Below are 21,723 nucleotides of genomic sequence, written 5' to 3' on the forward strand. Positions count from 1 at the left end.
ACTCATTTGAGCATACGGACAGATTTCATGAAGATGCTGCAGCTGTGGCGGGAAATTATTATAATTATTATTATTAATATTATTTTTAAAAAATGTATTTGTACGACTGTATTATTTAATAGTAAGTAAACTGTATAAAAATATATGTTACTTATACGTCGTATTTTTATAAGTACGTCATACGGATGTGAAGAGTTTGTACCTGTAAATGCACCAATAATTAATGTAATTGTCAGAAATTTGGAATCAAATATTAAAAATGAATTTCTTTCTGTAGACGTATTAGATGATATGAAATAGGGTTAATATACATCATACGTTATCTAAAAATGTAAAATTATACATTTTTTTAAAGAAGTTTTAGGATTATATTTATATTCCATCTAAAAAAATTTCTTTTATACCTGACACCCTTCCGTTAGAATTTGGGTGAAAAACGCTGATGCTAACAAAAAAAATTACGTTTTTTTTTTTTATTTTGCTTCTCATTTAATATGTTTTTATACTTATAAAGAGATAAATATAAAACATATATGTAGAGTGAGGTTAACATCATTACAATTTTTTTCTTATAAGTACAAAATTATTATATGGGAATGTTAAATGAAGGGTAAAATTAAAATTATATTGTTTTTTTTTTGCTAACATCAGCATTTTTCGTCCAAATTCTAATGAAAAGGAGGTCAGGTGTAAACAATAAATTTTGGGAAGGAGTGTAAGTGTAATTTTAAATTTTTTGTAGAAAATTATTTTTCATATTTTCACAGAGGATTTAAGTGTAATTAACTCTAAGGTATATATAAATGCTTTCGTATATTGTAATGTTATGTGCGTATAAAATTATAGTATCAAAATCATTCTTATAAAATTTCGCAAAAGGGAATTAACAAAGTGAAAATAATTAGTATAAATTAACAAATATAATAATACCAAGATCACATTTTTCGCGCTTATATGACTAAAATTATAAGTAAATGAAATTAATGAAAATAATATTAGCAATTGTTAAAAACATTTGCACAACATAATAACTAAAATGAGATTATAAAAGTACACAAAATTAAATTAGATATATACAAAACTAATATATCACGTTCATATATCAATCATTATATCTCTATACACAAATATTACTTTTCAACTACAAAATATTTAGTATGTGTGTATATTTTTTTATTAATAAATGAAAAAATATAGGATTGATGTAAAATGAATACTAATTTCTTCTAAACGGGTGTCGGATATTGCCAATAATATGCAATTTTAATGATAAAAAAAATATTGAAGTTAATCACAATTTAATCGCATTTCTAAAAACGTAATTCTTGATTTGGTTTATTATATTTTTCTAATTAATTAAGAAAAATTATATATACAACACGTACAATTTTCTTATAGGGGATCGATCGATGTAGGGATGGCCAAAAAAAACCCTAATATTAAAATTCTTATTTTTTTAATTAGGAGAACAAAAAAAAAAGTTATTATTTAACTGCAGAAGTTGTTCTTTACATGAATTTTCATGAAAGTGATTGGAAGAATTAATGTATAGAGGTTTAGGGATGGAAATGGTTCCACATTGAATTTGATCTCAATTCTGACCCACTTCATCCGCTCGATAACTTACAACAATGTTTTTTAAAAAAATTGGATATAATTATAAATATATTATTATTATTTAAAAAATTACAAATATATACTCACGTAATTTTAACGATCGTCTAACAACTAACTAAATATAGTAGCTTTGTTTGGTATCCATCAATTATTTGTGGTGAACTAGCTAAAATATCTTTGAGTATTATGAATTATAATTTTACTTATTTTTTAGAATTTTTTAAAATTTCTTCATGAACTAAGAGGACAGTTTTATTTTTACAATTTTTCAATTTGTTTTAAAAGAAAAAATGTAGTAGGTATAAAACGGACAATTTCAAACTTTTGTGTAAGAGTTACATAATTTTATCAAATATCAAGAGTGTTATACCAAATCTCATGACAATTCATTGTAATTTACGTTAATTTGAAAAAGGGCCTTAGAATTATAAATTATAAAAGATTTGGAGGTTAGATTTTCAATGTTAGATTATAACTCTTTAAAACATTTTTTTAATTCATTATATTTGTATGTATTTGATATAACATTTGTGTATTGTATACATAGTCGCACATATTAAATATAAGTATACTGATCTTGTAAATCAATAATCCTATAAATTAAATAATAGATAAGTTATGCTTTTAATTTATATAAAATATTAATATTATTATATGTTTAAAAAATTAAGACATGCACAAGATAGTCCGAAAATATTTTTTCTCTTTATAATATCATTTTCCTCATATCTAGAAAGTTGAGGCATTTGTTTTGTTAAAAGAACATTGCTTTGATATATTTAAAATTATAAAACGAGTTATAAGATCAGACAGCTAGGTCCGAGCCAGGTTTGAGTTTATTTATATTAGCCGGTAAATTACAATGAGTTTTTCGAGATTTACTATAATTATAAATGTATTTTTTATTATTTAAAAAATTATTAACATTTCTTAATTTTAACTATTATTTAATAATTAATATAATTCATTTATTTTCATCAAATTTTTATTTATTTTTTAAATATCCTATGGACTAGAAATTATAAAAAATTCTAAAATTTTTTATAGACTTTTTTTTTTTTAGTGAAACACCATTAGGAATTATATTAGAAAAACCCAACACGCCAGAGGAAGCCCCAAGTGCTCGGATTTACAGTTGCGCTTGTGCTCTACGGCTTAGCCAGGGTAGAACTAAGACGGTAGGCACTGTTCACCTTGAACTTCCCCTTTTTTCCAAAATGCCAGACTAGCCGATCCTCCTCCCCCTTCGCAACCAAGATCATGCAAATCGCAATCCTCCAAACACCTCCAAAAATCCTCCATTTGCCACATCGCCCTTTCTTTTTCTAATGCCATAAGATTTCATTAAAATCCCCCTTGCAAAGCTAAAGGCTTATCGATCACCCATATTGTGGCGTCAATGTGGACTGCAGAGAGTAATTCGATCCATACATCAACATTCTTCATCTATAAGAGCACCAAACCACCCCCATTACCCCTTACTTCAACCCCTACCCCAAGTTAGTTCGACTTCTGCTTGATAATCTCATATCTCCTAGCTTTGATATAAGTTTCAAAGATGTAAACCAAGCCGGAATTATGGAGAGTAATCAACTCCCGCAGTATATGAACTATCCAAGGGGACCTCAGCCCTTGATGATAACTCTGCAATTGTCATGATTTTATAGCGATTTAATCTTTCTTTTTAAGCCAAAACATCCCTAATTATATGATTTTATTGCATATTCAGCAAAAATGAAAGATATGAGGCAAAGATGGCAAAAATCAAGCTAAAATCGAAATTGAAGGCATCAAAAAGGAGAAAAAGGAGATTACAAGGAAATTTCTGCAGAATTGACTAAGCGTGCCCACGCTTAGTGGAGTGGTAAACTCGAGATAAGGATGAATACGAGTAATTTCCGCAGAAGATAAAGGAATGAAGTGTTTAGGTTTAAAAAGAATTCTTTAAAGCTTATCTCTTGTGATTTATTTACCTTTTTAGAGTTAATTACGTATTTATCTCCCCCCTACGTCTAGATTCGTAGGAGACTTTTATTATAAATAGGGGGTCTCTTCATTTGAAGACGTTCAGTTATTGATTAGAACTCTATAGAATTCTTTGTTCATTCTTTCTCTTTTATTTTTATTTTGTAACCGGAATTAATGGAATTCCACTTTTTAGTGTGTTCTTCCATTAACATGTCCGGCTAAATTCCTTATTTTCTGGTTAAGGTATGGTGATTGCTTGATTCTCATTATGTTGTAAGATCTAATCTGCGTTCTACACTTGTCAAATAAATATTCATGCTATTCTCTGTGCTTTAATTACAAACATCTAATTTATAAATGATTCGGCCGATTGTTCATTATCAAGAAGGTTTGCTTGGCTAATTGGACTTTATAAATCCGTGTAATTGTTTATTTAGTTCAATGCTTAGTAGCAACATAGTATGATTAATTATGTCATAGTAATTAGTTATGTTATGGGGAATGCATGATCTAGTTTAAACGAATTATCCTCGTAGGAATTTGTTGATTAGAATCAGGCCCTTCTAATTCTTAATGTTGTTAATAGATTAAATCTTGTGGACGTTCCCAGGGTTGTCTGTTAATTAGGGATCTAGCCAACGATCGTACCTTGGCTAACGAAAAGGTGAGGAAATGTGAGGTTGTTAGGTCGTACCAACAACCATAACTAGTTTATTTGTCTATACATGTGTCATTCTTGCATCAATGATCAACCTATAAGAATCAAGCATGATCCTAGTCTTAACCGAAAATCTTCCTCTCGTATCTTCACCAGGTATTTTCAATTATTATTTAGTTTTCGATTACTTCTTTTTATCATCAATCTCTCCCCATTATTTTCTTTTTCTTAAAGAAATCAACTTAAAACCAATCTCTGTGGATCGACCCTACTCCCACTTTCACAAGTGTAGTAAGAATTATTTTTGGTGATCTCAATACCCACCACTTAACAATTTCAAGCAATGACGTTCATGGTTGCCATCGGGGTTGCGTAGCAACGTCCACCGATAGAATGTCTGACTCATCGTTCAATAAATTCAAACACCATTTACTCCCTTGAGCTGCATCCCCATCCAAGTCGAGCAGTGACGACCCCCTACCCCAATAAGAGCACCAAATCGCCCCCCTTACCCCTTACTTCAACCCCCATCCCAAATTAGTTCGACTTCTGCTTGATAATTTCATATCTCCTAGCTTTAGACTAAGTTTTAGAGATGTAAACCAAGCCGGGATTATGGAGAGTAATCAACTCTCGCAATATATGAATTGTCCAAGGGGACCCCAGCCCCTAACAATTCCAAGAAAGGAAGTTCATAGTTGCCATCGGGGCTGCGTAACAACATCAACCAATACAATGTTTGACTCATCGTCCACCAAATCCAAACACCATTTACTCCCGTGAACTGCATCCCCATCCAAGTCGAGCAGAGACGCTCCCCCTCCTACCCCTCCCCCCGTGGTCATTTCCTCCCTACCAGGCTAGTTGTTCCTACCCCTCTCCACTTACCCTGTCCACCCCTTCCACATCTCACACCACCTCCCTATGCCGAGAACCGTAGAGGGACCAAGCAAGCGCTCCGTCATTTGGTTTGGGGCCCAACCTCCCACGACTAGGAAACGTAGAAGGAACGACTTCCTCGGACTCCTCCACCCACACCACCAAGTCTACTTGGTCCCAACGACCGTGTGCTGCCTCACTAACCCGTCCTCCCTAGCGTCTGTCACCCCTTCTCCTTTGACTGACAATCCTTCGCGAGCCCCTCCCATGTGGTTGGCTTGGACAATCTCTATGGACTAAAGTTCATGTTGTGAAGTTGTGCCGCTCCAACAAGAATGCTCAAAGATACCGAAGATCGCAGCTCCCTTTCTCCTGCTATTATTCCCCTCCTAACTGGACGGTCCTTTGGAGACCTTGTCCCACTTTGCCAACCACCTTAGATCATGTGGGGATGGGTGCTTTGAGCCAAGGGCCGTAGGGGATGTCATCTCAAAATCCAAGAACCCCTCCTCAAACTGCAGCTCACAATATTTAGTGATGTGGCCCAGTTGCCCGCAGAAATAACAGAAGTTTGAGAGTCGTTTGTACGTTATATGCACAATCAGATCATCCCCCATAATGGAACGGATCAGCAACGTCCTTTGAAGCGCCCTAGTCACATCAATTGCCACCCGAATCAGTAGCGTAGATCCTCATGAACAACACTCCTTGTCCATCTCCATCTTTATCTCCTAGAAACACCGATGAGTGTAGCGACCCCCAAATTCATTATGCTCAAGGAAGATTATGGACATATACATGAAAGTTACACCAGTTGAGATCGACATGTAGAGGATTCTCATGCTCCTAGATTCTTTGAGGACAAGGACATTTGTATCGAAACTCCACGGACATCCCAATAGAGCCCGATTTCTGTCTATGACGTAGTTGAAACGAAGCAAGAACTTACCCCACTCAGCGGCTTCATCTCGATTCCTTTCATTGGGTTCAGCATCCTTGTGAACTAAGCGCCTCAAACTTAGGATCCTTTGATGCTAGAAGCCGACTAACTAAGCAAAGATTGAGATTATTTGATTCCATATGCCACAATCCGCTTGGTAAGACCAAGCTCTATCTTTCCTCCTTTGTCAATTTCAATTTATGTTGCAATCCCATAATATCATATTCCATTCCATACCACCTCAGAAGATAGATGAATACCTACAAGCCCCCCCCCCCCCCCCCCGTTTGGTGAGAAAACAACGACATGCCACAGTGCTAATCCGCCAACAGACCACCCTAAAAACAAAAACAGCAAAGTAAAAACAACAACAAAACAAAATACAAAACTAATGATAACAAAGAAAGCGAAACGAAGGTTAAACGACATATATGCCAGAAACTGAGGGCTGTTGGATAGAGACAATAAAATGAGGACGACAAAGAAGAAAATGCAGATATGAACAGGTAAAAGGATCCCCCTCATCAGACTTTTGTAAAGCTAGAAATTAGTAACGAGCACGTCGCGCGAGAGGGAGTCCGAAACCTCACTGGGAAAGCACCGACGAGAGGTTGCTATGGGACGCCACAAAGAGATCTGCTGGACACAAACTCTCATACGAGAGAGGCAGGACACTTAGGATAGAGAACCAGTTCATGCAATTTAGAAGATATCAATTTTTTTATAGATTAAATGGATAATTATTTTACAATTTTTTACCATCCAACTCGTTCGATTTTTTTATAATTTCTATTTTTTAAAATAAAAAAAAGATAAGTATAAGATATTTATATTTTTCAAACAATAAGGGAGTATTCGCAATTATATCAAACTTTCACGTGAGCTCACTGTAATTTACCATCTTTTATGATTTGAACAATACTTTATTAGTAAATAAAAGGAATTTCAATTTGGGTTAAATTTAGTTTGCTCCTTTATATTATAATAATTGTGTCGAAGTCACCCATTTACCATTAAAACCTTCAAATGCCACTCTAATTTTGCAATTTCAAACTTAATGGAATAAAATAACCATGTAGCCTTTTTTTATTATCTCTAATAGACTTATGTGTTCGTATGTAAAAAGATAAATTCATTTTACTTCTTAGGAATTGTTTGCAAAAACTTCTACTTTTGGATAAGTGGTTTTTGTAGAAAAAGTTCGAAGTCTTAGTAGATCCAAAAGTGGATAATGTTTGTGATAGGGGGAAAATGAAGTTCGAGATCTACACACATCAAACTCTTGCACAAGCTAGTTTTTAATCTTTTTCTCTTCAATTCCTCCTCCTTCCAAAAGTCCCCTTTACAGTAAAATTTGGGGGTATTTATACTTATACTAGCAATAAATGTGATGGGGTATAAAATCAATTTTACCCCCTCAGCAACTACTAATTTGTGGATCCAATTCATTGGTAATGGTTAATTTAATAATTACAAAATAATTTAAATTATAAGGCCTTGATTTTTTATTGCTTCTTATGGAAAGGGCTTGACTTTCCCTTTAAATCACCATTTGATTGAGCTTCGTGTCCCCATCACCAGCCCCCGAATCCATAAATATTAGAGAGATATTTTGGGAGTTTAAATAAGCAGGTTTCCTTCAACGTAGATTAGGCACTTTAATCATCTCACTATCGTTGTTCATCTGAGTCGGCTGATTCTGGTTTAAATACTTCAATATGTCTATGTTGAGCCTTGAATATAGTGTTTTGTTCCTCTTCATCTCCTCTTTTCAATTGTGAATATTTTTTAGATCACGGGTGCTCAAAAAAATTGAAAAACAATTAGATATTCAATTAGTGAAATGTCTAGTAATTGAACCGAGCAGAAATTTCACGGAGGTTGTCACAGGAAAGTAGGCCATGGCTACATGCCAAAACACAATGGCGTCGACTTGATTGCCCCCAGCTGCTATTGTTGCGCCTTCTCTTTCTTCTTTACCTATCTTATCGCGAAAATTTTTTCTTGACTTCTCCGATAATGGGGACCTTTAGTTTGAGGTGATTGAAGTAATTAATAATTTGTCAGAGTTTCACTCCAATTCGCTAGGTATTTACGTGGATTTGAGCTATAAAAGGTCAATAACTCCCATATTCTTCGTGATGAGGTCTTGGAAGAATCAGGTAAATGGTACTATGTTATTGGTAGCCCCCCCTGGTCTAGATCTCGTCATCGCGTCATGGATGTTGAGAATTGCACTAGTAGTATGAGTCTTCAGGAGTTCAACGTTCTTGGTGGCAAGATTGACGCCTCTTTCGAATTTTCTTTCATCATTCCCAACGTAGGTTATAGGACCAAGAATCCTCCTTGGGGGTTCTTTACAGCTTATTCGTCTTTTTTCATTTCGGGTTTCATGCTTCCTCCTCATCTATTCCGTCTAGAGATAATCAAGCATTTCAATATTTGTATTAGCCAATTCACTTACAATTCTTCCACATACTTTAGGGGTTTCTTCGACCCTTTAGGGATCTAGATTTAGCTCCTTTCCTTGAGGCTTTTTTTACTTTCTTTACCCTTACGAAGATTGCCAATGGCTCATACTTCTTTCCTCGTGGTGGATGTAAGTTTTTTGAAGGGAGTGCCTCTTCAAAGCGCCAATAGAGAAAAAATTATTTTACATAAAAGACTTTTACTAGGTGCTGGTGACTTCTTTGGGGGAGTTGTCTTTTGGCCCCAATCTTGTCCACGACCTTCGTCTGTCATTTATTTGGGTGGGATTGTTTCACCAAATTTTTGACTTGAAGACTTTATTTTTGGCTGGTCTTATGTTGTTGTTTTTGCCTGGCTTTATTTTTCCTTTCGACCATATTATTTTCTCTATCACTTCATGCTTTTGCTTTTGTCGTTTTTGCGGAAAAAAAAGGTGACTCTTCAAGACATTCAGCAATACAGCGTGAATAGTGAAAGGGTGCTCGTGAGAAGGAAAATTTTCGCAAGTTTCGTAATCCTCCTCCCCCCTCGGGAAGAAGGGAAGATGATCAGTATCGTTCCCCTTCTCCTTGTTCCAAGGAAGGTCATGGCAATTCATGTAGGGGGCACACTTTGTCTCCTCTTGGAGGTAGTGGCTCCAAGCGTCTTCGAGATGGTACTTTCGGACCTCCTCGGTATAATGCTGACAAAGGGTTTTTTACCTGTGGGATTAATCAACAAGATGGAATATCCTCATTTTGAGATGCTTTCAATTTTGACCTTACTTATGAGAGATCAAGGAGCATTATGAGTGCTTATGATGTGATTCACTTTGGTGCTCTTTCCAACAGTACCATCATTAGGCTACTTCATGGCGAGGTTGTTAGGGTATGCTTTTATACTTCTTTTTCATATTATCTCTCTGAATTCTTTTGTTTTCTTCTTATGAGATTTTGTAGTTATTTTTTGCTAGGTAACTAACCTTTCTGAGGTCGTTGATCAATGCTTCGACCATTATGAGAAGGAGCTAAAACGGTTGAATGCCCCTTTTGATGATGCTAAGAAAGATTTAAGTCACTCTCACGATCTCAGGGTTGCTTTCGCTGAACAAGTCAAGTGGAAAGACAGTTTGCAGCAAAAAGCACTTTGGGGTAGATGTCTTTTAAGTTGGGGGCGAAAAGATTTATTTGGACTACATCTGGAGTGATTTTAGAGTGGTGTAATTTCATTTAATCCCAACTTTAAGGGGGTTACATAATTATCAAACAACTAATTAAATTAGTCGATTCAAAATAAAATTAAATTTCATTCAATTTTCATGTTGATGTCACTAATTTAACATATATTAACGAAAGAATCTATTTGTTATATAATAATAAATAATAAAAATATTAAATATAATTTTTAAAATCTCAAAAAATTATATATAATTTACTTCCAAGAAAAACGCTATAACTATCCCTTTCTTTAAGAGTGAGAATGGAGAAATATGGAGTAGGTAAGATATGAGATCTCATACATATTCATAATAAATTTGTTGTCAATTATTTAGAATCTCTTGCTTCATGTTTCAAGATATCGAGCATGCATATGTTTACGGAAAAACACATCAGAATCATTACACCTCGTTTGGTTTGATTTTTATAGATATGGATCTTGCACGATTTCTATTATTTTTATTGCATTCTATCTTAATATGATCACTTATATTATTTTCTATTTTTTTTTTAATCTAAAACCACGCATTTTGTTATTTAATCTAATCACTTTTATATATATATATATATATATACATATATATGAACTGTTGTGCATGAATGCACCCAAAAAGTTGCCACATAAAAGTATTTATTTCTTGTTTGTTGGTATGAAGCATATGAAATTTACGAATTTGAACTGCTATTGGTACTAGAAAAATTATAATTTTTTGCTGTAATTAATTATTATAATAAAGAAAAATGGTGCGGTAGATATGAATTAATCACGGCTCCACAACAATAATTAACTGTTGTTGCCGCAAGTGAGGTCAAAATATTAGTTATTGCTAAAATCATGAACAAATATTTTGATCATAGCTGAAAATCATAATAAATATTGAATGCCCATGGTAAAAGTTTAAGTTTTCACATTGATTTCGTTTGACCATAGTTAATAATAGGATAAAATACGCTTTGTCCCCTTAAACTATTTTTGATATAATATTTACTCCCTAAACTAATAAATATAACACTTACCCCTTATAATTAAATTTTTAGACAATATTGCCCTTATATATATATAGTTCAAAGAATATAGTTTTTCAAATAATTTTGCATTTTAAGTTTAATTAAATTTTCTTAATTGAAATAAATATATTTTATTATAGTAAAATAATATATAATTTGTGAATTATAATTTGAATTTTATTATATTTTACAGACTTAAAGTTAAGTAATGAATGAGAACAAAAAAATATACAAAAATAATTCATAATAGTATTTTATTAATTGAATAATAAAATTAAGTTATTAACTATTTATTCTTTTAGATCAAAATTAGTAATTAAAATATTTTTTCAATATATGCTTCTTAAAAAACATGATAAAATATTTATATTTATTCATTTTTTTCCTAAAAATATTTAACTTGATGATGACACAGATGGCACTATACGGGGTCCTAATGAAAGCAGCCCCATCAGTGGTGATCCATGTTGAACGTCACAGTATGGAATGTTCGTGGCCTGATCAAGCAGGACCATCAGCTAGCTCTGAATGACCTTATGGCTGAGTTCAAGTTACAATTAATTGGTCTCTTAGAAACTCGTGTCCATGTTAATAATATCACTCGCATTCAGTTAGCGATTTTACCCCAATGGAAGTGGCTTGTCAACCCAGCTACAGTTGGTAATCGTGTTTGGGATTGCATGGGATGATGATATTCTTGATGAAAGTATATTGGAATTAAGTGTCCAGTTTATTCACTGTCATGTGTGCACTCGAGCATTGCATGAAATTATGTTTATTAGTGTTGTCTATGGGTCTAAAGATGTTATTGGGCGTCGGGAGTTGTGGGCCTCGTTGACCTTATTGGCAGGTCAATGTGAGGAAGTGTCATAGCTAGTAGGTGGCGATTTCAATGCTGTGTGGGACCTTAGTGAAGTTTGTGGTCCTACGAGTGATATAAGGCAGGTTATGTAGGAATTTAATGCGTGCATTATGGACACAGGGTTACTTCCATTACCCATGCAGGGTGAATGGTACACGTGGCATAACTGTAGCACGGATTCGTGTAGTCTTTGGAATAGACTGGATCGAGTGTTTATAAATGACACTTGGCTAACGAAGTACTCAACATCATCATATAATAGCCTCACGCCACGGACGTCCGATCATTCACCACTTGTACTGAATGGGGACAACCACCAACAATTAGGAGGTATGTTTAGATTTGATAATTACTTGACTCTTTTATCGAATTTTATTCCCAGTGAGCAGAATGTATGGCAGCATAACATCGTGGGTGTGCCTATGTATGCGATCACTAGCAAACTCAAGGTGTTAAAACCTGTGTTCTGGCAATAAAGGAGGCATAAGGGGGATTTATTGTTAAATGTCAAACTCGCCAAAGGCTTTCTTGAGGCAGCACAGACTCTCGTTAGCCTGGACAGACAAAATGATTTCCTCCTCCACTTGGAGCATTGTTGTCGGTTGGTGTATGCTAAAGTAGTAAAACTTAAACAAATTATGCTACAGAAAAGGGCAAAGATGCAACGGATGAAAGGGGGGATCAGTATTCTCATGTTAATGATGAGCATCCCGACGCATCCTACATATTAATGATGAGCATGGGACTACCCACTCAGAACCAGAGACGGTGATCTCTGAATTCATCTCCTTCTATCAAACTCTGTTAGGGGGAGAGCGATGTAGGCAAGGGATTCACCTCAGCTATTTGAGACCTTAGGCACAGCATGTTATCAATGAGGACGAGACTCGTGAACTCCTCCAACCAGTCACTGCGACGGACATCAAACAGGCCATTTTTTATATCCCTAAGGATAAAGCCCTTGGTCCAGATGGCTATTCGTCGGGATTGTATAAAGCAATTTGGCCCATTGTGGGCAATGAAGTCATGCAAGCAATTTTGAATTTCTTTACTACTGGAAAATTGCTTAAGCAAGTCAATACTACACTTCTGACGCTTATCCCCAAGGTACATTCTCCCACACTAGTTGCGGATTTTAGGCCCATCTCTTGTTGTAATGTGCTGTATAAAATCATCACTAAAATCCTAGTGCAGAAATTGAGTAGGGTACTGGATAAATTAATTAACCCATGCCAAACTGCATTCGTTACTGAGCATAGTATTGGAGACAATGAATTATTAGCACAGGAACTTCTCACAGGCTACAACCAGTGGCGCCTTCCTCCACGATGTGCCCTCAATGTGGACATTAGAAAAGCCTACGACACCGTCGAATGGGACTTCATGTTGGCGGTGCTTCAATTGTTTGGATTTTCGGCACCATTCATTCGATGGATTAACGAGTGTATCACGACCACCTCTTTTTTGGTGGGCATTAATGGTTAACCACATGGCTTCTTTCAGGGATCTTGGGGCTTGAAACAAGGTGACCTTATATCCCCATATTTATTTGTACTTGTAATGGAGGTCCTACATTTGATACTTATGCAAAAGATTGATCAGGATGGACAGAAACATTCCATTGGAAATCTGAACCATCTCGTCTCTTCCAACTGGGGTTTGCTGATGATCTGTTTCTGTTCTGCAAGGCTGACTTGGAATCTATTAATGTGTTTAAACAGGGGTTGGATTTATTTGCATCCTTGTTAGGATTTCAGGTTAACATACAGAAAAGTCACCTTATTCTTTCCTAGTCGACTCATAGGATGAGAGACTAGTTACTTGCAGTGCTCGGGTTTCAGGAGGGTCATTTTTCTATGCGGTATTTGGGACTTCCACTCCTGTCTTCTAGACTATCCATTGCCGATTGTCAGCCACTGCTTTGGAAGATTGATCAGCGCATTAAAGGATGGGAAGGTCTAGTTATGCAGGTTGTATTCAAATCATTAAATCCGTTCTCATGGCATTAAGTGTCTATTGGGCCTCCACTTTTATCCTTCCTAAAGGGGTTATTCGGGAGATTGAGAAGCGGCTGCGCACATTCCTATGGAAAGGAACTACGAATCTGGGATATGCAAAAGTCGCTTGGAGGGATGTTTGTAAACCAATTGAGGAAGGCGGTCAGGGACTGCGTGATATTGCAACCCTGAATCGTGCACTCATGTGAAAAAAGCTATATGATGTGATACGCTGTGATAGGACATTCATTTGGGCAGAGTGGTTGGATAATGGGCATCTACGAGAAGTGTCTATTTGGACAATTCCCGAACGCGGAGGTTTGTGGGGATGGAGAAAGCTTTTTCGCTTGTGTACTTTATTGAGGCTGATGGTCGAGTATCACATTGGAGATGGTCTTCAGTCTATCTTTGGCAGGATCCGTGGCATGCGTTTGGCCCTTTAATTCACATATTTCCGCAAGGACCGCAGTACATGGGTCTAGGCATTCAGGAAAAACTCAGCTGCGTTATTTTGGATGAGCAATGGTACTAGCCCATCAATCCACGTGCCTTGAGTATTTAGAAATCCTACAAACACTACCTACGCTTCAGGAGGGAATGATTCCATTATATGGTGATATAAGGATGGGCTACCTACTGTACATTCTCTTTTTCAATACCTAGACCCACCAGGATCTAAGGTAGGATGGTCCTCACCACTTTTGGGTTCCTTGAAGATTCCGCGACATAGCTTCATCCTATGGCTCGCAATCCGAGAGAAGCTTTCCACGGTCGATAAGCCATAGCTCTCCCACGTAGGTGCCTGTATATTGTGTGATGAAGGAGCGATCGAATCACATAATCATTTGTTCTTCAGGTGTTGGTATTCTCGATAATGCTTACAAGTCCTTAGACAGTTTGTACGTTTTTGTTGGCCTAACTCGAACTGGCTAGGGGATATTACTTGGGCAACAGCAAAATGGAGAAAGAAACGCATCGTAAACGTAACACATCGGACATTGCTGGCTTCTTGTGTTTATCATATATGACGAGAATGCAATCTACGGCGATTTGAGCAGACGGATCGAACGGCTGACTCGCTAGCTTTTCTTATCTTAGAGGATATTCGACAGAGAATACTGAGTGTTACGCTACCTCCCTCTGTTAGTTCTTGTGCGCTTTATAGATTATGACGTATCCATTGATCTGTCGAGAGAGAAACTACACTTTGAACATTGTTATATTATATGGTTGTACCCTTTACTTAATAAAATTTATATTTATCAAAAAAAAAAATTCTTCACCAAAAACAACAAATATATGAACTCGTTATGGCATCAAAATTTGCTCATTTTGTTGTCACCTTTGACCAAAGTAGACTCATCTTCACAATCTACCTTCTTGGAGGGAGCTTGGATGAACTTATTTTAAAAAATAATTATAAGCTCATTTATCTTATAAAATACTTTTAGAATCAAAAAGATTTTTTTAAAAAAATATATTTTTGAAGTGTCTTATAAAATAAGAAGATGTAGCTGGTAAGATATTAGTAATGATAAATTTATAATTAATTTAAAAAAATTTAATAAATTATAAACTTTTGACTTTTTCTGAAAAAAAAAAATGAGAAGTCCCAAATTCTCTAAAAAAATGTTATCAAATATTTTGTAATATCATATAAATTCTCAAACATCTTATAAAATCATCCCAACACACACACACACATTCCTTCATTTTCATCTTCGGATGATTGGGCCTATTTTTCTGTTGGGCTTTGGAGCTTGGGTTGAAGGTGACCAGAGCATTGTTGTTTGACTTCTCAATTGGGCTCATTATTGTGTTGGGCCTCTATCCTTATTGGGCTGCCTTTACGACTCCGGACCAATCATTCTCAGCCTTTCTATTTGGGCTTCTGCTTATACGTAATCTCTTGGGCTTGTACTTAAACTCTTCAACCTTGAATGTATTACCATGCCATAAGTTTTGTACTTATAAGGACAAAAAAATGTAATAGTATTAATCGGACTCCATAGATATGTTATATTGAGAGTTAACTATATTTTTTCCGTTCAAATTGTAACCGTTTCCATACTTTGACATTTAAACCATTTTCTGTATTAACTTTACAAAATTTGTTTTTTTTTGTCGTATATAACTATTTTTTAATCAAATTTTTTATCGAAAAAATATTACATGCCGTGCATATGTAATATTTAAAAGTTATGTGATACGATACTTTTCACATATGCACAGTATTTGATGTTTTTCTGGTATAAAAATCAACAAAAAAATGATAATATATGACAAAGTGCAAATTTCGCAAAATTGAGATGGTAAATTAACCAAAAAAAAAAGAAAACTTTTTTATGGTAAACCGTAAAAACAAGCATAGTTCGGATGATAAAATGTAGTTTACCCTAATATTTATCCCCTAATAAGTAGACAAATATTAAAGTCAGCATTTTCAATTCAAACCTTAATGAATAGGCTGATTTGTAAATGTAGAATTGTCGAAGGAAAAGTAAGTGTAATTTAAAACTCTTTTCAGAGAAAGTATAATTTTATATTTTCAAATGAGATCTAAGGGTAATGAATCTTATTTATCTTCCAACAATTATAAATTTCTATGACACCACTGATAAATAAATACGGGCGGGATTCCTAGTCAAGTTGGACAACTAACGAGTTTGAAGTGTTGGAAGGGGTAGACTTCCGATTAGATCAAGTCATATTGCGAGTTTAACTAGAATTAAATAAGACAGATCTCAACCTCTTCAGTTGCACATCCCTAGACAGCGTGCATCCCCTTTCGGCTGAATTTCGTTACCCGAAAATCATCAACCCGGAAAGGAAAGGGTGAAATTTGAAATTTAATGCAATTTATCTCTTATAATATTGTAAATGAGCAAATTATTTTTTATGAAAAAAATTGTAATTTATCCACCTGTATTTTTTAAAATAAAGCAATTTACCCTCTACCTAGGGAGGTAAATTGCTTAATTTAAAAAAAAAATATAGAAGGATAAATTATTGCATTTTAAAAAACACATGAGGTAAATTACTAAAAACAATTTATAAGAAAATGATTTGCATATTTACAATATCCCAAAGAGCTAAATTGCATTTTTTGCTGTAAATTAATTTCTTAGAGTGTCACATCACATCTCACTCGATAAATACTGCATAATATTTCCCAAGAGCATGAAGAAAAATGGCCTCTCACCACTAAAAGTTTATGATGTGGTATGAGACTAAATAAGAGATTTCACCGGAAAAGTACTCTCGGCACATAACTGTTTTTCAAGTCTAATATTGATATAGAGAGAATGAATTTTGAGTTGTCTTTGTCGTGCATAGTAAACTTTTCTTAAGTTTTGCCTTAGAATAAATTTTGATTAATGGATTTGAAGTAGACGAAAGGAATTTGAGAAAAAAAAAAGTTCAAATGATTTAATGCTAAAAAAATTTGAAATCCATTGATATTCAATAAATACAATTCAAATTTAGAATTAAAAATTTTGAAAATTTTGAATTAATAATTATCCAAATAGAGTAAGATGGTTTATTGCTAACAAACTGAAAATTTATGACTTCAAATTTATCGATCCAAATATGGTTTCAAAATATAAATGGGGCAATTACCTCATGAACAAAAGTAACCTCACTTTTCAATGAAATTGCACTTTTGTTTTGCAGGTAAAGGAGAGGGGAAAACAAGAGGATGGATTAGGGCCCTTGAACAGACAAATTTGTCCTTTAATTTCATGTTTGGAATGATTTCCCAGTGGCAAAATAAGCCGGAAATACACCAGAGATCAAGAAATATGCAATTGAAGAGTGCAAGATACTCTATTTTCACAAATTTACTTTCCTCTCATAGTCTTGCTAATATGATATAAAAAAAAAAAAATTGGGAGAATGATTTAAGAAAAATGTCAAAACACTCCGTCCCAAAAGAATTTTGAAATTGATCAATAATTCAAAACATACATCAAACGTGGAGTATAATTATCCCTTTATATTTTGGTCCAATGTTCTTTTACATTCCAAGTATAAAGTCATGAACCTAGGCAAATGTAATCTTTGGCAACAAGAAACAAAGTAGATATTGGGCTTCCCCACATGAGAAGTAGCAGCCTCTCAGAAACATTAGTCACACAAGCTGCTATATCTGGAAAGAAGAATAATGGCGTTTTCACATATCAATACTTTGGTGTGTTGTCTTTGCTAAACCAAATAATTTGTTTTGTCATTATTTGTATGGCATTCTTGCTTGTATTTTAACAGTTTTAAGTCAAATAAAACCATGCCTAATTCCAAAAGAAGTGCTCGACTTTTATCTGTTATCCATCTAGAGTTCAGGACCAGTGAAATCAATACAAGTCCACAAAAATTTCTTACAAACTGGAAGATAACTCAATTTCTACTTGCCAGACAAGAAATATAACTCTCAGACTTCACATTTCTCAGTAGTTGTGTGGGTTGAAAAGCTTTATGGAGACTAACAGCCAACAGGGGATGCCTTAGAAGTGAACTTGTGGACCTCTCAGGGAAAAATAGACTTTTACCAGGTTTCATTTTGGGATTCAGCCATTTTCCATTACTTTCATCTAATTGAAGCAGCCTCCACTTGATTATCTAATGCTACAATGAGGCACTCTCATCAGTTGGTGTATGGTCACTAGCTTATATGTCTAAACCTCTCTCCTCATGCTCCCTGTTTAAGGTCGAAAGCCGATATTTCCATTCATAATGTAAAGTTTTATCACTTAAATTTCTATATAAATCCAGAAGCACAAATACCATTTCATGCCAACATTCATGAACAAGATGCACGTAGTATCCTAAGAGATGAGGGCAACATAAGGTTGGACTTGGCAACTCTGCACATTACTCTTGAATGAGAGCTGAGTTGTCTCCAAGATCTCAATAATCAATGATTTCCGGGTAAGAATTGCAACTTATACTTAAAACCAACTGCACCATTGAAGATGTCACTTATACAGACTGCAGAAAATTTCTACCAGTTAGATGAACAATACTAATTTCGTAAATGTTGCGATCAGCTCTGGTTATGAAGCAATGATGATCAGAAAAGTTATGAGTTAGCACAACAAAGGCAATTCAAGTTATCAGAATTTAACATTTAGGATATCATTTGTACATTCTCAGGTACCGAGACAGTCACAAACATATGCTCTCACATTGGGAGCAATTAAAAAACCGGCGCATGTTGGACTACAGAATTATGTATCTCATCAAATTGCCATTACTAATTCTAACATACAAGTCATCTAAGAGTGTTCTAACAGCAGAGTAAAAGCCACAATACACACAAGCAACAATCTTTCAAATGCTACATTCATGTATATGATACAACACACTATATAACTTGCTTACTCGCATTGGTCTCACCTTTTCCCACCGCTGGTCCCTTGAAACAACTCGCCGATCCTAGCCTCAACTTCATCCACGCTATACCTGATATACCTATCTGCATTCTTCCCAAAATCTGGAACAGCCTGCAGTATCGCGACAAAGTTGCGATACGCCAGGGACAAAGACCCTGAAACCGAACTCCTCAACTCATCTCTCAACTGAGCATCAAAGATCACCCATGAAGACTGAGTCCTGCAAATCTCCTCAAAGTATGAATTGAATAACTTCAGCTTTTCTCTCAAACTCTTGGATGCTCCACTAGGTGAAGTAGAACTATTATCAACCTTCAAAACTCCCAAAACCTTACTCCAAGAACTTCTTTGATAATTCACATGATACTGCCTCAGTTTTGCCGTGTGTTTTCTGATCCAGTCCTCACCTAAGAGTGTTCCCAACTCATTATCATTCACCTTTTGCACTATATACCTCCCGTTATTCATCATAAACACAGAGCATAAGGCCGAGTCCCTATAAATCTTAGACTTAGCCTCCAAATTCCTCTCCAACAGCTCCATAATCCACTCCATTTGGACTGCCAATGAGGATGATGAGGACAAAACCTGATCATCTCCTTTTCTATAATCAATGCTCTCTTCAAACACTTGTTCCAAGGTTCGCCTTGACCGGCACGCAGCACGGAGATAATTCATCACATATCGAGTGATGGGATGCAACCCGCCTCCCGGAACAGCAGCCTTAACTGGGTCCCGACGGATCAAATTCTCCAACTCCATAAATATCCCCCTAATAGCCTCCCCTAGTCTTTTCCAAATAGTTAAAGCTTCATTCCTCAACGATAAACAGTACTGATCCGAGAAATTTAACTCAAATTCAGGCATCAGGTCCCGTAGCGTTTCATAAACATCGAGCACCTTGAACAGCCGCTCAGGTGCCCGACTCCCTATCGCTACAGCATCTGCAAAGTTCAAGAGCTGAATTGTGGAACCCCTGCAAACCTCCATGAAAGAAAGATCGGCAGCCGAGGAGAAACCCAAGAAAATTCGATCACATAATCTTCGCTCGCTCGGGAAAAGAATCCTAAGAGCAACATTAATCGCTTTGATCCATTTCTCAATTTCATCCTCCAGCTGAGTCCACTGCATTCTATGTACATCATCAATGCTGAGTTTCTGCAGGCCCAACCTCGAGAAGCTCTCGTCCAAGAACTCCCTCCGGCACGCGCTGTACGCGTGGGAGCACTCTTTCACATACCCAGCCGCAACCATCCGCTTCGCAATGGCGTGCAAATCTCCGATGGTCCCGGCCGGCAGCGCGTCGATTACGATGTCGTAATCTGTTATCTGCTGGGCCACAGGGATGAAATTCTCATCCTCGTCGGCGAAAACGTTGTCGTCGTCGTCGTCGTAGTCAGAATAGTCGGGATGAGGATGCGTTGACTCCGATAGAGTCAGGTCGAAAGACTCGGCGCCGCGTTCGACGAGGGTCCTGAATTCATCCTCCAAACGGAACATGGATTGCTGGAGCAAATCCTCGGCGCGGTCGAGGCAAGAGGAGATGCTCTTGTCGTCGGCTAGCGGGGTCCAATCGCGAACCGCCGCGATCAATTGGTCAACAGAACCGAGAAACGCGGCGGCATCGGCTGAGTTTGACCAAATGGGGTTGTCAGCGGAGATGTAGCGAGAGATCTGGCGGTCAAGGGCGTTGAGGGTTTGTTCCACCCCATCCTCAGAGAGCTTTTCGGTGAGCTTTTCGCGCAGTCTCCCGTCGAAGTTGGAGAAAATCTTGAGAATATCGTCAGTCATGGTGTCTGTGTGGCCAAGAGTCTTGGCTATGTGGCGGGCCACAGCTATGAGCTTCTCCTCACCGTTTTCCGCCATTGTTGCAGTGGGTCGAGCTTGATTGCTGATCTGGGTCTGGATCTTTGTGCCCCTCTACCGCCCTGAACTCAACTCAACACGCAGAAAGAGATTGAATGGGCATGGTGCGGGGATGCAGAAATTGAGAAAGAAGGGATGGGGACCCAGCGAAAAGTCATGGGAGGTGGGAAACTCAAACGCGGTTTGTGTGAGTGTGAGAGTGAGATTATTGTGGTAATAAAAACCGAAAAAAAAAATAAAGAGAAAAAGTAAAAGGGTAAAATGACTAAGAAAAGGGAGAAAAAGAGAGTGTAAGAATGTGTGGTGATGGCATTTCTTTTCCTTTTCCTTAGTTGAACGGTTCTATATTTAAATTTATTAATAATATTTTAATATTTATATGTACATCAATTCAAATCATCCCTATATATAATATATATGTCTATATTAATATAAAAAATATATATATTTTTTACTCACAAATGGTAATTTATAATACCGCATCGATAATCTCCTTGAATTGGTTATCTTTTATTTATTTATTTATTTATTGATGAAAGGTGATGTTTTAATTTGTATATTTATTCTAATTTAATATACTTTAAAATATTATATATTATTTAGAATATATACTCAGGAACAGTGTGCCACGACAACTAGTATTTAAAATGATGAGTTACATAATTCCAAAAAATATATATTATCGGCTCAACCGTATTTTTTATTTTTATTTTTAGTGAACCGATTATAATCATATCATTAATTCAAACTATCAACAATCAATATATGAAGTATTATTATCAACTATCTCTAATAATCTATGTACTAATTATCAATATCAAAATATTAATAACTAAAATAATACTATTATAACAAACAAGCAACTTCGAATCG

At 35.8% G+C, this 21,723-nt stretch overlaps 1 protein-coding gene and 1 long non-coding RNA gene across 2 annotated transcripts; one reads left to right on the top strand and one right to left on the bottom strand.

The window, feature by feature from the left end:
* The first annotated feature begins 7,651 nt into the window (after positions 1-7,651).
* Positions 7,652-9,823, top strand: LOC148787903 (uncharacterized). The gene is made up of 2 exons (XR_016065827.1): positions 7,652-9,398; positions 9,484-9,823. It is a non-coding gene; the product is annotated as an uncharacterized LOC148787903 (long non-coding RNA).
* Positions 9,824-18,696: 8,873 nt separating this feature from the next.
* Positions 18,697-21,048, bottom strand: EXO70B1 (exocyst subunit exo70 family protein B1). Its single transcript, XM_011082453.3, has one exon. The coding sequence runs from the start codon at positions 20,848-20,850 to the stop codon at positions 18,985-18,987; it is 1,866 nt and encodes a 621-aa protein (XP_011080755.1). The 5' UTR covers positions 20,851-21,048; the 3' UTR covers positions 18,697-18,984.
* Positions 21,049-21,723: the final 675 nt, after the last annotated feature.

This window comes from Sesamum indicum, linkage group LG6 (assembly GCF_026168435.1).
Source record: "Sesamum indicum cultivar Baizhima isolate 11 linkage group LG6, ASM2616843v1, whole genome shotgun sequence".
In the NCBI taxonomy this organism is placed as follows: Eukaryota; Viridiplantae; Streptophyta; class Magnoliopsida; order Lamiales; family Pedaliaceae; genus Sesamum; species Sesamum indicum.

Excerpts from the sequence above, each read along its gene's own strand:
- EXO70B1 (XM_011082453.3), bottom strand. The coding sequence starts at position 20,850 with ATGGCGGAAAACGGTGAGGAGAAGCTCATAGCTGTGGCCCGCCACATA.